The sequence below is a fragment of the Bufo gargarizans genome, unplaced genomic scaffold (assembly GCF_014858855.1).
Source record: "Bufo gargarizans isolate SCDJY-AF-19 unplaced genomic scaffold, ASM1485885v1 fragScaff_scaffold_773_pilon, whole genome shotgun sequence".
Taxonomy (NCBI): Eukaryota; Metazoa; Chordata; class Amphibia; order Anura; family Bufonidae; genus Bufo; species Bufo gargarizans.
The window spans coordinates 154,404-171,566 of NW_025334183.1; the positions used below are offsets into that span (position 1 = coordinate 154,404).

General features: G+C 49.3%; 2 protein-coding genes across 2 annotated transcripts in view; one reads left to right on the forward strand and one right to left on the reverse strand.

Moving 5' to 3' along the window:
- LOC122922829 (ATP synthase mitochondrial F1 complex assembly factor 1-like) overlaps positions 1 to 5,058 on the reverse strand; it is a 37,946-nt gene extending 32,888 nt beyond the window's left edge. Inside the window, exons 1-5 of the mRNA XM_044273581.1 lie at positions 4,706 to 5,058; positions 4,479 to 4,572; positions 4,348 to 4,389; positions 4,055 to 4,117; positions 3,838 to 3,888 (exon numbers count right to left, since the gene is read on the reverse strand). Coding sequence (XP_044129516.1) covers positions 3,838 to 3,888; positions 4,055 to 4,117; positions 4,348 to 4,389; positions 4,479 to 4,572; positions 4,706 to 4,920 — 465 coding nt within the window. The 5' untranslated portion in view covers positions 4,921 to 5,058. The remainder of the gene's footprint in view (positions 1 to 3,837; positions 3,889 to 4,054; positions 4,118 to 4,347; positions 4,390 to 4,478; positions 4,573 to 4,705) is intronic.
- A 218-nt stretch (positions 5,059 to 5,276) lies between these two features.
- LOC122922833 (G2/mitotic-specific cyclin-B1-like) lies at positions 5,277 to 12,652 on the forward strand. The gene is made up of 9 exons (XM_044273584.1): positions 5,277 to 5,429; positions 8,591 to 8,725; positions 8,800 to 8,895; positions 9,083 to 9,250; positions 9,695 to 9,853; positions 9,925 to 10,161; positions 10,281 to 10,421; positions 10,499 to 10,609; positions 12,462 to 12,652. Exons 1-9 carry the CDS (start codon positions 5,409 to 5,411, stop codon positions 12,564 to 12,566), a joined length of 1,173 nt encoding a protein of 390 aa, XP_044129519.1. The 5' UTR covers positions 5,277 to 5,408; the 3' UTR covers positions 12,567 to 12,652.
- Positions 12,653 to 17,163: the final 4,511 nt, after the last annotated feature.

The window sequence follows — 17,163 nt, forward strand, 5'->3', positions numbered from 1 at the left end:
ATTGCGTGCCATATAGTGAAGCATATGAAAAGCATGCTTCTTCACATCACTGAACGCGTCTGTTTTGCGGTTACGTGAGGCACTGCGTGCATTGGCCTTTATTCTTACAGTAGAGAAGTCATTAATTATAACTGTTTATGAATTCGGACATTTAAACTTGCTTTTTTATTTTTTTATTCCAATTTAAATTTAGTAGGAGTCGGAGTCGGTTCATTTTTTGCCGACTCCGACTCCAGGTACCCAAAATTGACTCCGACTCCTCGACTCCGACTCCACAGCCCTGACACAGGCGAGTATTCCGCGCGGGTGCGATGCGTGAGGTGAACGCATTGCACCCGCACTGAATCCGGACCCATTGAAATGAATGGGGTTGCGTGAAAATCGCAAGCATCCGCAAGCAAGTGCGGATGCGGTGCGATTTTCACGCATGGTTTCTAGGTGACAGTCTATTCACTGCCTTATTTTCCCTTATAACATGGTTATAAGGGAAATAATAGCATTCTGAATACACAATGCATAGTAAAATAGCACTGGAGGGGGTTAAAAAATAAATAAAAAAAATTAACTCACCTTCTCCTCTTGATCGCGTAGTTCCCGGTCTCTTTACTTCTTTAATGATGAGCTGTGGGCTAAAGGACCTGTGGTGACGTCAGATCACATGCTCCAATCACATGGTCCATCACCGTGGTGATGGAGCATGTGATCTGACGTCACCACAGGTCCTTTAGCCCACAGCTCATCATTAAAGAAGTAAAGAAGAGACCGGGAACTACGCGATCAAGAGTAGAAGGTGAGTTAATTTTTTTTATTTATTTTTTAACCCCCTCCAGTGCTATTTTACTATGCATTGTGTATTCAGAATGCTATTATTTCCCTTATAACCATGTTATAAGTGTGAAAGAGGCCTTTATGTTTCTTTGGAGTTCTTCTTACTGCCGCACTGTAACGAGTCTGTTTGGCGATATCGCTATTGGTAGTACTAGTCATGTCTTTCGGTGTGTTTTTATGGTGAATAGAATCTCCCATAGATTCCTCCTCCGTTGCTTGTTCTAACATGTCACACCTTTTTTTTGTTATTAGTACAGAGCCATTTTTTTCTGGGATTATATATAGTATTTTTCTGTATTTGTATTTCTGGTAATAATGGGATATGGCGAGTATTGTCTCTTAGTACCCCTTCCATTATCCCTTCGTTTCCACTTTCCTCATATACAGAGATGTTAGTCACAGACCGTGTCATCTATTGTATTAAAGGCTGAGATGAAACTGTCTCCTAGATTTTGGGATCCATCTCAGTCATGCTCCGGGTTAGTGGTAGATCCCTGTGAAATTTCTTCAGTTTTTTATGCATAATCTCTTCTTTTGCTTTAACCGTCCTTTTGACGGACTCTGAGATTTTAACGACTTCATGGCAGTCTTGATGTGGTTTTATTGCCTCAAATAGCTCTAATCTCTTTGCTCTTTTTAATTAATCGAATTTTTCTTTTTTCAATGATAAAGGTTACCGCTTTTTTAGAAAAGGAGTGCAGGAGTTCATCCCACTCCTTTATAGTTGCCGAGTCTCCTAGATCTCCGTTTAGGGCTTTGGAGATTTTTAGCCCTTTTGGGATTGTTGTAAAGATCTCTCTAGTCATGCTACCTCCCATAAATCTCTCATCTTTGTAATTAGGAGTCTCTCCAATGTTTTAACATAGTTAACGGCTTTCATTATTTGATCTTTCGGCTTCTCATGTTTAGTGATTGAATTTGGGTGCTAAAAGAATGTTTGGACTAGTCTAAAGCGTTCCTGCCGGTCTCCCCATAGTGCAGGGGTGGCCAACCTGTGGCTCTTTGCTTCTTTAAGTGCGGCTCTAGCTGGGAAGCAGTCAGGCCGGCTCACTCTCCGCCCCAGGCTCAGATCTCGTTTCCTGACCGGGCACTGTTGCTAATTTGCAGCTCCAGCTCACTCTCCACTACGTCCTGATGCGGAGACACGCACTATGACCTGACGTTGTGCTCATCAGGTCACAGCGTGTCACACCTACAGAGTAGCAGGTGCCTGATCAGGAGAGGGAAGAGATTTTTTTTAATTATAGAACTAATCATGGGAGGTTCTGATCTGAGCATGGGAGGGGGGGGGGGAATCTGAGCATAGGTTGGTCAGGTCTGAGCATGGGGGGGGGGGGAGGATCTGAGCATAGGTTGGTCAGGTCTGAGCATGGGGGGGGGGGGCAGATCTGAGAAGGGGAGATCTGAGCACTGAGGGTCTGACACTGGGAGTCTGATTTGAGTTGTCTGATCCCAGCATTGGGGGTCTGATTTGGAAGTCTGAGGTTTAGGAATCTTATTTTAGGTCAGATGAGGATTGGGTATCTGATTTAGAAGTCTGATCTGAGGTCTGATGAAAAAAAAAATTTTTCCCTTTTTCTCTGCTAATGAAAAATAAGAAAAAAAAATTTTAGCAGACCTCAGATCAGATGAAAAAAATCATTTTTTTTCTCTAATTTTTCTTTGTTAAAACCTAGGTGCATCTGGTAGGGCGAAAAATACGGTGACTCGAGAGTAAATGTATAGCTTGTGGCTCCTTGTAGTCACACTTTGTGTCTGTGAGGTTGGCCACCCCTGCCATAGTGTACTCATTGTGGAGGCTGATGATTGTATGGCGTGGATGTAATTCAAATGCTGAAAAGCCAGCAATAGATGAATATAAAGGGTGTGCTGCGTGGTTATAAAACTCTAATGCAGCGACACCAGCGCTCCCGTCTTATCCCTTCCACACTCCTACCATTGTGTGTGTTCAGAGGGGGATGTGTGGCCGCTGCTGGGTATTGATGAGAGGTCTGCTGTTCTGACCCAGGATGATGTGCTTACAAGTAGGGAAACTCTGAATCATAAATTAGAGACCCTAACCCTAAAATATTCCTATTTCACTCCCTAAACTCTCTCCCTTTTGTTCTCCAGCTCTTCCTCACATAAAACTAAGCCAAACACGCGTCATCGGGTGCTATATAGAACCCGATGATGCGTTCCGGCCAGCCAATCACTGTAGTGCCAGTAACCAACATAGCTACGGCATTACAGTGAGGGCAGCACGTACCCGCACGTTTATTGGCTGTGTGGCAGGGAGGAGACTGGAGCATCGCGCTCGAGCGCACACGGTATTCAGCCGAACACAGTGATGTACCGAGTATCGAGATGCTCGAGTAAAATTAGTGTTTCGGCCGAGCATGCTCGCCCAACACTAAAGAGAACCCATATTTGGAAGAGATTACCATTATCAATGATGGGTTGAATTAATTTGATAAAGATGGTTTTTCTCCCTAAGGTATTGTTAATGTTGCCAAATGCTCCAGTTTGGTTGCCAAATAACGTTTTTAGGAGGAAAGATAGGTTAATGGGAGCGTTTATCTGGAAAGGAGGAACTCTAGTTAAAAAAATATATATATATATTACTTCAGCTACCTGTTAAAGATTGAAGGGGGGGGGTTGTGTCTTTCGAATTGGTATCTATATTTTTTGGTGGCACAATTTGGACGAATGAAGGAGAGAGTCCATCGTTGAGATGGAATTTAGTGAAAACGGGATTTAAGATTAAGCAGTTTAGATTAATGGAGGCTTTAGAATCAGGTACAGTTGCAAGAAAAAGTATGTGAACTCTTTGGAATGATATGAATTTCCGGTGATTGGGCCCACAAGGCAGGTCCAGAGGGTTGCCGACCAGTCCAACCCACCAGAACCGCTGTACCACTGAAGGGAGTGAAGAGGTGCTGGGCACACCCATTATGCTCCACCCCCCATAGATAGTTAGGAATGGTACAGGCGGCTCCGCTCATACATTATATCTGATGTCCTACTCACCGGTATAACTGCAAACACGGTATCTTGCTTGGCAAAGTACTGCGTCCATATCTAGAAGAACATGAAGCAGACAACAGGTTAGACACCTCCTGACAGGGAATTCACAGTCCCCCATGTGGGCGCAGCCCGGGGGGGGGGGGGGGGGGGGGGTTGGGGTTAGTGCACAGCCCTGGGGCAGAGGCCGTCCCCACAGTGCGCAGCCCTTCACATCCCGCACCTGGGCAATGTCTTCAGCGCTCTTGTCCTTCACCATCTCCATGTTCAGCAGAGAGTTCAAGGTCTGAAGAGAAAATCGAGTGTCCACATTTACCACATTTGGCTCACCGTCACTACATAAGGCCGAGTTCACACTTCAGGGAGCGGTGCCTCCATTACACCTCATCTCTCGGCCGCTTCACTGCTGCTTTCGGCTCCCAGTAACTGAAGTGTGAACTCTGCCTAAAGGGATAAATAGTTTCTGCAGGCGCGGCGCCCCCTCTGGGACTGGGGGGCAGTACGTTCAGGCCTCACCTTGTTCTTGGGGGAACTTTCCCTCACTGAACCCAAATTCACCTGGAAGAGAATGAAAATCAGGACAGAGCCCGGGGCTGATGCCCCTCATGGACTGGATTGTGGGGTGCTGTATGCCCCCCATTACTTACCTCAGCCCCTGCCGGCCGATCACTGGATCCCAGCGGCTGTTTTCTCACCTCCTTCCTCTTTTCCATCCGAGCGTCAAACGCTCCAGGGTCCGACCTGCAGGGGAAACGTGAGACGTGAAGGCCCAGGCCGCCCACAGGGGACCAGTGAACCCCAATACCACATTCATATGCGGAAGCAGCCGGAGAATCCAGCCTGCTGTGCCGCACACCACCACTAGGGGTCGCACCGGCGCAGTTCTTCAATCTTCTCCTTGTATTTTCCATAGAACGGATTCTCCTCCATTTCCCGCTCCTTCCTAACCGAGAACGTGCGGAGCTGAGAGGACACAAGTCCTAGGGCCACAGGGCCAGCCACCCGGCTACGCACCGCCAGCAGACCTCGGTATCCCAGCCTCATCTGCACCACAGCTGCCGCCATCACCCCGTCACCTTCCGGACACATCCGGGAGCACTCGTTATCTGGCCTGTGGCGCTTCCGACTCACATGACCTAGGAATGTCACGTGATAACGTGACGTCAGTAAGTCCTTCCCGAGAACGGAGTTTAGTCTTTACCTATAAATACAGTCCTCAGAAAATACTCGTCTAATTATAACATAATATAATTCACATACCGATAACCCCGCCCTTTCCCCCGCCCACTCCTCTGCCCTTTCCTCCTCCCAACCGCCTCACGCTCTATGCACGCAGCGCTCCGTTGTCAGGACGCATGGTCTCCTCCCCGCCGCCTGTTACCTTGGCAACGCATTCGATAGGAAAACCGTTATCCAATCAGAAGGCAGAACATTTTTCAACTGCCCAATAACAAGCGGCGAGTGGGGGATTTAAACTGGTGTTAGGCAGCTGCCTCCTTACAAGCCTGAAGCGAGCGGTGGTGGAAGGTTCCCGAGAGAGCCAGACGCTAAGCAGAGCCTACCGAGAGCCGTGCGCCATGTCTCTGCGGATCACACGGGTGAGTGTCCGGTACACAGCGCCGTCACCGTGCGTGTAGTGGAAGAGCTCCGCTTATCTGGTACCGGCGCAGAGAACAGTGGAAATGTGGTAGGCGTCTCCTGCAGCCCTATGTAACAGTGGATCTGTACCTATACTTTGTCTGTGGGGCCCTGGTAGATGTGGGAGCTCTGGCTGAGCCCCGGGATCGGATCTGCCTGCCCTCCATATTGTGGGGCCCGTCGCCTGGTAGATGTGGGAGCCTCCACCCTCCCTCGGATCTCCCTGCCCTCCATATTGTGGGGCCCGTCGCCTGGTAGATGTGGGAGCCTCCACCCTCCCTCGGATCTCCCTGCCCTCCATATTGTGGGGCCTGTCGCCTGGTAGATGTGGGAGCCTCCACCCTCCCTCGGATCTGCCTGCTCTCCATATTGTGGGGCCTGTCGCCTGGTAGATGTGGGAGCCCCTACCCTCCCTCGGTCTGTGCCCCCTGATCTCCCTGCCCTCCATATTGTGGGGCCCATCGCCTGGTAGATGTGGGATTCCCCTCCCTTGGTCGGTGCCCCTGGATCTCCCTGCCCTCCATATTGTGGGGCCCGTAGCCTGGTAGATGTGGGATTCCCCTCCCTCGGTCGGTGCCCCCGGATCTCCCTGCCCTCCATATTGTGGGGCCCATCGCCTGGTAGATGTGGGATTCCCCTCCCTCGGTCGGTGCCCCCGGATCTCCCTGCCCTCCATATTGTGGGGCCCATCGCCTGGTAGATGTGGGATTCCCCTCCCTCGGTCTGTGCCCCTGGATCTCCCTGCCCTCCATAATGTGGGGCCTGTCGCAGGGGCGTAGCTAGAAATGCATGGGCCCCATAGCAAAAAAAAAATTATGGGCCCCCCCCAGCCCCCACATATCTATCGGGCCTCCCACCACCCCTTCCAGAGCTCCCACCCAAACACCCATCCTAGATCTCCCACCGCCATGAGCATCAAAAAGTCTGAGGGTCTGGAGTTGTCACATCTGCCCCATTCACACGTCCGCAATTCTGTTCTGCATTTTGCGGAACGGAATTGCGGACCCATTGATTTCTATGGGGCCGCACGATGTGCAGACTGGACACGGAGTTGCGGACCCGCACTTCCGGGTCCGCAATTCCGTTCCCGAAAAAAAAAAATAGAACATGTCCTACTCTTGTCCGCATCTGCAGACAAAAGTAGGCATATTCTATGCAGTGTCGGCAATGTGCGGTCCGCAAATTATGGATCGCACATTACCGATGTCAGTGTTCTGCGGATCCACGGGCCCGTGGATTTGCAAAACACTTACGGATGTGTGAATGGGACCTTACCATGCGTCTTCAGTTAAAGTCTGAGTGGACTCAGACTTTTTTCTCTCGTCTAACTTTTACAAGTCAGTCCCATCAGACTCCCAGTACAGACTAGCCTGGTGCCTGCCACAATAGTGCCTCTGCCACCACCAGACCACCAGCCCTGAGCCCGCCCGCAGTGGAACTGGAACCATCTACTGCGAGTACAGCAACCTTCAATAAGGAGCAGAACTTAGGGTAGTTTCACACTAGCGGCAGGATGGATCCGGCAGGCTGTTCAGCCTGTTGGATCCGTCCTGCCGCTATTTCGCCGTGCAGCCGCTCCGTCCTCATTGACTATAATGGGAACGAGGACGGAGCTCCGATGCAGCGCAGCAGTGTGCGGTGAAAGGCTGGCGGCCGAAAAGTACTGCAAGTCCGACTTTTTCGTCCGGTGGCCTCTCACCGTGCAGTGCCGTGCTGCGCAGGAGCTCCGCCCCATCCCCATTATAGTCAATGGGGACGGAGCGGCGGTCCAGCAAAATAGCGGCAGGACGGATCCGACAGGCTGAACAGCTTGCCGGATCCGTCCTGCCGCAAGTGTAAAAGTACCCTTAGTCTGTCATATAAGAGTGTGCCCCCCAAAAGAAGGAAGGGGCGCCCTCCTTATCACAGCTGGCATCTCTTTTTAACTTCAGATCATCAGACTCTCACTAATTACAGCACACACCCCTGTAGTGTCCACCATCAGACAGGGGAGGGAAGAAACCCCAGAACTAGAGTGTCAGTGTGCCCCCCAAGTGGGCGGCCCAGTCTAGTTCTGGGGTTTCTTCCCTCCCCTGTCTGATGGTGGACACTGCAGGCCCGGGGCGCAGGGTGGGTGTGCTGTAATTAGTGAGTCTGATGATCTGAATTCTTAAGTTAAAAAGAGCTGCCTGCATATAAGGAGGGCGCCCCTTGCTTCTCTTGGGGGCCCCACTCTGCAGGCAGCTCTTTTTAACTTAAGAATTTAGATAAAGTTCTGAGATCATAAGTTCTCACTTCCTTAAATTCACTTTAAGTAAATCACTTACTTTTAGAGTCAGACAGCAGCAGGCAGTGGCAGGACTGGAGACCAGTGGGGAGTGTCATTAAAGCGATAGCATAGCGCCGAATCTGACTGGCGCCAGTGCGGCCGGCGGCACCGTCACCCTCCCTAGTCCCTCCACAACAGGTACCCCCCCCCAACCCCCGGCCTGGCCCGGCCCCCTCCACCGCCTGAGTCTGCCTCCTGAGTCCTCCCTCTAGTTACTAGGAGGCGGAGCCGGAGGAAATCTTTCCTGCACTGCGGCGCTGGTGCCAGCCTGGCTCCGCCTCTGCTATGCCCCTGTTCCGGCCCGCCTCTTCTACGCCCCCGTTCCGGCCCCCTTCTCCTTGTGCGGCAGACAGTGCGCCCCGGGCCCCCCTGTTCCAGGCCTACTACAGCTCCTCCTTCCTTGCTTCCCCCCAGCCAGGCCCGAGCCACGGACCGCCCACTGGGCGGTCGGGCCTGGCTGCCTGTGTGTATTAATATAAAAAATTATGCGGTCCGGCCGGGCCCCCAGTGGCGTAGGGCCCCATAGCCACTGCTATGGTTGCTATGGCGATCCCTACGCCACTGGCCTGTCGCCTGGTAGATGTGGGAGCCCCTACCCTCCCTTAGTCTGTACCCTTGGATCGGATCTGCCTGCCCTCCATATTGTGGGGCCTGGTAGATGTGGGATTCCCCTCCCTCGGTCTGTGCCCCTGGATCTCCCTGCCCTCCATAATGTGGGGCCTGTCGCCTGGTAGATGTGGGTGCCCCCACGGATCGCCCTGCCCTGCATATTGTGGGGTGGCCTCTCGCTCAGTCCTGACTCTTCTCTTCCAGAACATGCTGTCTAATGCTGAGAACAACGTGAAGGGCGCTGTGGTGGGAAAGCGGGCGGTAAAACCCGGCCTCCGACCCCGCACCGCCCTTGGGGACATCGGGAACAGGGCTGAAACAAAGGCCCCAGCAAAGAAGGTAAGAGCCGCAGCTGCAGCCTGTGTGGACAGCGCCCTGTGACGCTCGGCTAATACGTCTCTTCTGATTCTCAGGATCTGAAACCAGTCGTCAAAGTGTTGAAGAAAAGCAAGGCCGTGGAGAAGGAGACGGAGCAGAAGGTGGAACATGTCTGCCCCCCAGTCCCGGAGGTAAGGGCCCAAGCCTGACCCCACTGGGATATATATGGTGGAGGAGAGGTGCCATGTTATATATGGGGGGCTTGATCTGGGATGTATATGGTGGAGGAGAGGTGCCACGTTCTGTTGCCATATTCAGACTCTGCAGCTTCAATGCTGGGACATGGGTTACTTTACTTCTGCTAAATCTGTCATGTAGATGGAGCCCAGTCCCATGGAGACATCGGGGTGCCTCCCAGACGAGCTGTGCCAGGCCTTCTCTGACGTCCTTATACAAGTGAAGGACGTGGATGCAGATGATGATGGGAACCCCATGCTGTGCAGTGAATATGTGAAGGACATCTACTCTTATCTCCGGAGCCTGGAGGTAAGGACTGGACTCATCTGTTCTGGAACAGCCTTTCCAGTTCTCTGCCGATAGTGTAGGATGTGTGCAATATATAAACTGGTGCGGTCACTGCAGCTGCTTCAGCCAGGGAATGGTCTTCACCCCTTAAGCTATGTGAAGCAGGGTGTCCTTAGTCTAGTACAGTTTGAGAACGGAATACATGGATGTACAGAAAAGGGATATCTATAGAGGAGTAACATGTATGTAACAGATCACAGCTACATTAACTTGTACACATTCTAGCTAAAGGGACATGGGTTCACATGATTCTCCTTAATCATGGGGCAGGTTTAACATGGCTGCTACCTTCTACATGAAGGTTCTGGGAGCAGATTCACTGCCTTCATCTTGGGCTGTAGATGTATTGCACACTCTTTAGGTACCTGGATTTCCTAGATGTTCAGTGTCTGGTTTCTTCTGTAGGATGCTCAATCGGTGAGGCCGAAATTTCTCCAAGGACAGGAGGTGACTGGTAACATGCGTGCAATACTGGTTGACTGGCTGGTCCAGGTCCAGATGAAGTTCCGTCTGCTGCAGGAAACTATATTCATGACTGTTGGGATAATCGACAGATTCTTGCAGGTGCCTTATCGTAGAACCCTAAACACCAATTGAGTCTGTAAAGGGTTTCACATCTTAAACAATTTCTGCAGGAGAATCCAGTTCCCAAAAATCAGCTGCAGCTTGTTGGGGTGACAGCTATGTTTCTTGCTGCCAAGTATGAAGAGATGTACCCTCCGGAGATTGGAGACTTCACTTTTGTAACAGACCACACTTACACAAAGGCTCAGATCAGGGAGATGGAAATGAACATTCTCCGCACGCTGAAGTTTGCTATTGGGAGACCCCTTCCCCTTCATTTCCTCAGGAGAACCTCTAAGATAGGAGAGGTAAGACATGCTGGCCATGTTGTGGGCAGATTGACTGCCAGGTCCTGTTCTAGTTGCTGGACGGGCTGAGGGAGTCCATGTCCTTCTGTACTTTCTGATGGGTTCCTTGCCCCCTCCAGGTCACTGCTGAACAGCACAGTTTAGCTAAGTATTTGATGGAGCTGGTTATGGTTGACTATGAGATGGTGCACTACCCACCCTCACAGATAGCTGCGGCAGCCTCCTGTCTGTCCCTTAAAGTCTTCAATGCTGGAGAATGGGTAAGTGATTTGAGATTTGAAGTTTGCAGCAGAACACCTGACTACTGTTCTAAGATGTGACTTGTTCTCCTCCTCAGACCCCGACACTACAGCACTACACAGCGTATTCCGAGGAAGCTCTGCTTCCTGTCATGCAGCATATGGCCAAGAACGTAGTAAAGGTCAACAGAGGCCTCACCAAGCATATGGTAAGTTCCACTGCCATGAGAAGCCAAACCTTGAAAGGCTTGTGGAAGAGCAGAGCTCTGTCCTGTCCCTGTTGCCTCAGTTTCAGAGATATTTCCCCGGTCATCTGGGTTTCTGGTACATTCTGTTCTGTGAACATTCAGTTGCATGAAATCTTTTCTTATCTTTCTAGACTAAGGCCTCATGCAAATGACCATGAATGTTTTGCAGTCTGCAAACCACAGATGGCAGCTGTGGACCCATGGACTTCAGTGGGTCTGTATGTTGCAGTGATGCAGCTGGTATTGTGCTTGGTGGCTCTATTCCTTGTGGTCATGTGCTTGAGGCCTAAGTTGAAGTGTGTCCAGGAACAGGTAAGTGTTTTCTTCACCAGGAGCACTGCCCATCACTGGTTGGACCATCCTGTTAAAATTGTCTGCAGTACCAGTCAGGGTTAACCCTAACCCTCTACTACAACAGTGGTCTATTGGGTTAGGGCACACAGCAGAAAACTGACCCTAGATTTCTACTATAGATTTGAAAGAACCCCCCCCCCCCCCCCTTGGTTTAGTAGGGTTGATCATGCTGACAGATGCTCTATAAAGAGGTAACAGTTATGTGGTCCTGTTTGGCAGCCACTTCTAGGACCATGTGATGTAGCCTGGGGTTAGAATCTGCATGAGTCTTAAAGGGCTTCTCCGGGCTTTTAATCTCTGTGCTTGCCATAGCAGCAGTGAGATGGCACGTGTGGCTTCCCTTCCTACAGCTGATCGGTGGGGTGCTGGGTGTCAGCTTCCTGCCAATCTGATATAGGTTATCAATGTTAAATGCCTGGAGAACCCCTTTAATATCTTGCCACAGCGCTAGTGGGATTCAGACTTGGCATGCACTGGAGGTTCTAAAGCCAGGCTAGGCCGTGCCCCATGTATGGCATGTGATCCTGGAAGTGGGTAATGCTCAGGATTGTGGTATGACCTGGGTAACCCTGTAACACTCTGGCAGGTGTGTAAGGCTTTCCCATGTCTGGTTGAGTTTAGCTGCATATGTGAGCATGGCATGCGGTTATCAGATTCCAACCTAGTGTATGAGATGATGGGGGTTGTGATCTAAAAATGCCCTTGTGTGGACTGATTATATTTGAGTCTATAGAAATGTTGGCCCTGGTTTATCCAGACTGGCCTCTGCTGGTCTTGATGGACCTTGTGCTGCTGGAGGAGGAATGTCATCTGTGCAGGCCTGGTCTGTCTGATTAAACAAAATCGGTCATAGAATTTCCCCCTTATCTTAAAGGGGGTCGCCGGGAATTAAGAAAATACATTCTGTATATTCCAAAGAACGTTCATTTATAATTGCTCCCCAGACAAAATAAGCCATCGGGGGGGGAACAAAATGGCTGCCGTCCCATTAGTACACAGACCCTGTCCACACAGGACAAATTGCTTCTCAGCACTGAGGTAAAGGGCTGCCTCATCCTCCTCTCTACTGGTCAGGGATTATGATCCTGAATACAGTGGATAAGAACTTTAGCCGAATCTCTGGGCCATTTAGTCAGAGGCTGGACAGGGCAGAAGGCTGCTTCTCATTATCCTCCTCCATTCTCCCAGGGATTCGCCTGTATTCAGGATCCTAATCCCTGACAAGTAGAGATGAGGATGAGGCAGCTCTTTACCTCAGTGTTGTGAAGTAACTTCTCTAACAGGACAGAACCCTAATGAAAGGTATTTGGGGGCAGCCATAGTGTGGTCTCTACACAAGGGGTGTAGAAGGAATGAGGCAGTGAAGTTCCTCAGTGTCCTATGGTCCAGGGTCAGGACTGCACAATGGAGGACTTAATAGAAACGGTAGCTTCTTATTTCTGAATGTGTTTTCCACCAGACTGTGAAGAATAAATATGCAAGCAGCAAACAGATGAAGATCAGCAGTGTCCCGCAGCTGAGGTCGGAGGTGCTGGTGCAGCTGGCGCGCCCGCTCGTGTCTTAACCTTGTGCAGAAGTCTCCACCCGTTGGCACTATGTGCTTATTGTAAATAGTTTTTGCTTTTAATAAAGTTTTGTTTTTAGCTATAATGGTTGTCTCTATCATGAAGTCAGTGGTAAAGTATCTGTCCCTAGTGTGCCACCCAGCCGACCTGTAGGTGCAGTGTCGGGTGCTGCATTTGGCTGTGCAGGCCCCTCCAGGAGCAGCTCTGTCCACAGGGGGGGGGGGGGGGGTAGGTAGGAAGGATAGAAGTTTCAAGTACTCCAATTTTGTGTAAATCTCAACAGGTAATTTGAGATTGAATGTTTTGTGCATCTACATTCCAGGAGAAACCTAAGGCGGTCTTCACACATTGCAGGTTCTAGTTAGGGTAACGCAATGCATGGCTTCATAAATCCCATGTACACTTGACCTGCTGTGTTGCAATCTTTTAGGATTTCACACTTTTCAATACAAAGTTGAGCTCTGTGGCTGTTGGTGCAGAAATGCATACATTTGTGTGGATCTTCTGCATCTTCACCTTTGTGACATAGGCCTAGACCCGATGCCGCCGCCCCCCCCCCCCCCCAGAAGCGTCCTGCACTACTATCCAGTGACAAATCTCATGCCCCCAGTCACCCACACACATGCCAGGCAGTACCTCCATTTATACAAATCCTTTTAATTGAGAATTGTACAACAGTGGAGCCCAAGGAGGTTGGCCGGCTCCTTGTTCTTTCCTCCTGGAGCTGCAGTCTGCGAGAGCCCTGAGGATTCATGTTCATTACAGCTTGGAAGAACTTCATGTCCACCATTTAAAGTGCACTTGCTGGAGGTAAGGGTGGATGCTGCATAAATCCACATCTGACCAGTGGGTCGGGTCTCCATTGTACCGTGATCCTGATGAACACAAACCCTAAACCCCGGGGGCAGCACTGCCCTTTACTTATTAAATCTGAGAAACGTGAAGTTTGTTTCAGCACCTTCCTCCCAAACCCTGGCAGTGGGACAATGGGCACCTCATCTGGACACAGCTTTCATCACATAATGTGTCCTATTGAGTGGATGATTTTTATATATATTTTTTTTGGAATAAGTTGCTCCGTGTGTTCCCTGTTCTGTATACTCAAACCAGCAAGGAGTGAGCTTTGGTGATGCACGCACCCCACCCCCAATGCTGTCAGTCCAGAGCGCTCGTCCTCCATGATTACCAGGGAAAGGGTTAATGACAGAACCGTCTCCACATTCAGAACTTTCCTTGTTGATCGCCACTACAGGACAAGATTTAGACCTTTTTTTATGGCATTATTATGAGGAAATAAATCCTATTTTTTAATATGGAAGTGCCTGGTAGGAAACTAACCCTGTGTCTTGGCGTCCAGAAGTGCTGCAGCCAGACTTGCCCTACGTTTGTCAATCGGCCCTTGGTCACCCGTGATCAGTCTGGTCCTGAGCTCTCGCCTGCATTCATTACAACATGGAGAAGAAGCCAGCTCCTTGGTGCAGGCTCCTCGTGGCTGTTCTATGAACACTCGGTAAAGTGCAAGACACCAGTTTAAGGTAAGCTTATGTAAACTATAAAATGAGAATGTTTTCACACTACAGATAAAACCAATTCCTCCAGAAGATGAATCCAGTGCATCTGGTGGAGGAGCCCAGAGACCCCTACAGTGAGCCTCACTGGTCGGAGAGTGGAAGAATGCAGTCATCCTGCTACATGCCAACCAGCGGCTTCAGTTCTATCAGTGACAACCGCTCATCTCCATCAACATCGTAATCCTTCAGAAACGGCAGCCGTCCACAGCGAAGCCGGAGCTCCAGCTCTTGGAGAGAAAACGTTCCATCAATTCCACCTGCAGATTCCCTAAAGACATCCTCAAGTTCTGGAAAAAAAAAAAACCACAAGAAACTTATTTCACAACATAAGAAAAAACAAACAAACAGATGTCGGAGGAAGAAATCTGAGCTACCGCCAAGGGTGACCTGACCTGCACCTACTGTCAGGAAATCCAAGTGTCCAATACTGCCCCCACCAATGGGAATCTAAGCTAAGTCTACATCAAAATGAAATGTGAACTGCTACCAAAATGGGGAAATCTAAGGCGCTACGAGGGATGCAGCACGAGAACACCCCTCGCAGTGATGTCACTTTTTAGCAGGAGACCCCCAGTGTATAAGTGCCCAGACATAACCTTGCCTTGTACAGAAGAAATTCCTGGCAATACCAGACCACGACGTTGTCGTCTTCTCAGCGGAGACTTTGCATTCTTCTGCTCCAGCGGAGGCAGAGAGGTCACAGTGTCACCTACAGCAAAAACACCAGCAATATACAGATTCATTTTCTGAAGTAAGAGGGAACACTCCAGGAAAACCTGTCGGGCATGACATCCATCTTTGATGATGGGAGAGTCACGCGCCATCCCCTCAGGCCCTACACAAGGCAAAACATAGGTGACTTTTGGCCGGGATAAAGGAATATAGTCATATATCCAGTAATACAATGTCCCTGGTGCCCTGTAGATTACACACACCCTATGCCAGACATATATGGAAGAGCCCAAGGGGCAGTACCTAGTCAAAGTGGAGCCCGCTCCTCCCTTCCCTATGTCTGGGATAGGGTGTATGTAACTAGAGGGCACCAGGGACAGTTAAAACCGTGTATTGGTGTCAGAAGAGTCCCTTAAATTAAATATTCAATAAGGACTTTTTATGATGCATTCCCTGCTTTATAGCTCATGTAAGCTGAGCGGCCATGTTGTGGGCACAGTTATTTCTTACCTACATCTAGGAAATGTAATACGTCCCAGCTGCGTGCCACCTCTCCGCAGCGATACAACATGAGCCACAAAACTACTGAAAGTAACATAAAAGTGCAGGTGAACCTGCTGAAAACTGACACAGAGTAAGAGCGGCTGAACCGACACCAAACAAGGGGGGCAAAATAGTCTCATTATCAACCTGCTGCTAGGTGGTCTTCCAGCTGGTTACGCCACACAGGTAGAGACCTTGCAGTACAAGTGGCTACTATTCTGGGCTGGAATATTGCTGTATTGGTTTCCCAGGAAGGTTTCAGGAGTCCGTCACATTTCACGTCTGTGGAATCCCTCAGCAGACCCATATCCGCAAAAGGCAATGCAGTTTATTTTTCTAATTCGAGCCACGACGATAAAAGTTATTTTGGCCAGGGCTGTGGAGTCGCAATCAGTCAGAAGAAAAGAACCAACTCCACCTTAAAAAAATATTCTGTTATTAATATTGTGTACTTGACTTTCATATGAAGTGAGAAAAGTTTAGAAATGTTAAGGACCCTTTACAATGGCCAAACATCATTCATACGAGTGGCGATTAACTGCCAAAATAGTTTTCTAGCAGCAGATCATGCGGTGTAAACACACCCTGCTGCCGGCAAATAATAAATGTGTATAAGGACGAGCGATGGCATCAGTGATCACTGCTCCCTGTACTGTAGAGGAGATCGCTGCATGTAAATGGGTCTCCTCCGCTGGCAGGAAGGAACGCTTCTGTATGAGGACAAGCTTTGACATTAGTGACCACTGCTCCCTGTACTGTAGAGGAGATCGCTGCATGTAAATGTGTCTCCTCCACTGACGATTGGCAGGAAGGAACGCTTCTGTATGAGGACAAGCTTTGACATTAGTGATCACTGCTCCCTGTACTGTAGAGGAGATCGCTGCATGTAAATGTGTCTCCTCCGCTGGCAGGAAGGAACGCTTCTGTATGAGGACAAGCTTTGACATTAGTGATCACTGCTCCCTATACTGTAGAGGAGATCGCTGCATGTAAATGGGTCTCCTCCACTGACGATTGGCAGGAAGGAACGCTTCTGTATGAGGACAAGCTTTGACATTAGTGATCACTGCTCCCTATACTGTGGAGGAGATCACTGCATGTAAGAATGTCTCCTTTACTAACAAGCAGTCGCTTGCCAAGAAGGAACGCTTCCATCCTGACAATCGCCAGTTAAATTGTTCAGTGTAAAAGGGACCTAAAATCATAACATTGATATAAAATATATTTAAGGCGCATTTACATGCACAAACAGAGCAGGCAATTACTGGGAAAGGATTCCCCTCCCAATAGCTGCCTGCTTGTCAATGGAGGTGAAGCACTGCATTTACATGTAATAATCTCCTCCATTGTATGGGGATGAGAAATGGCTACTGCCATCGCTAATCCTCATACAGATTCATTATTTCTGGGGATCCCAGTTCACACAGCGCAATCTGCTGTCCGTAAACAATGATTTAATGTGCTACATGAACGCACCTGATGGATGAGCATTTCGCTTGTTCATCAGTTAACCGGCAATACATTTACATAGTCTTATTATTGAAAACAAGCATGTGTAGTAACGTTTTATATAAAGAGAGATCAGCAAGGCGTCCTAGTGATTATAATCAATTCTCACCGCTCCTGTGCAAATAAGCCCTATCAAAGAGCATATTCACATATGTAATTAAACATGAAGCCAACTCTAGTATGCGAATATGCTCTTTGATAGGGCTTATTTGCACAGAGTTGCGGTTTGTTATAGGTGACTGTAATTACTGTTCCATGATCCTGACATTGCTGACCCATCGTGATATCAATTGTCCTACCA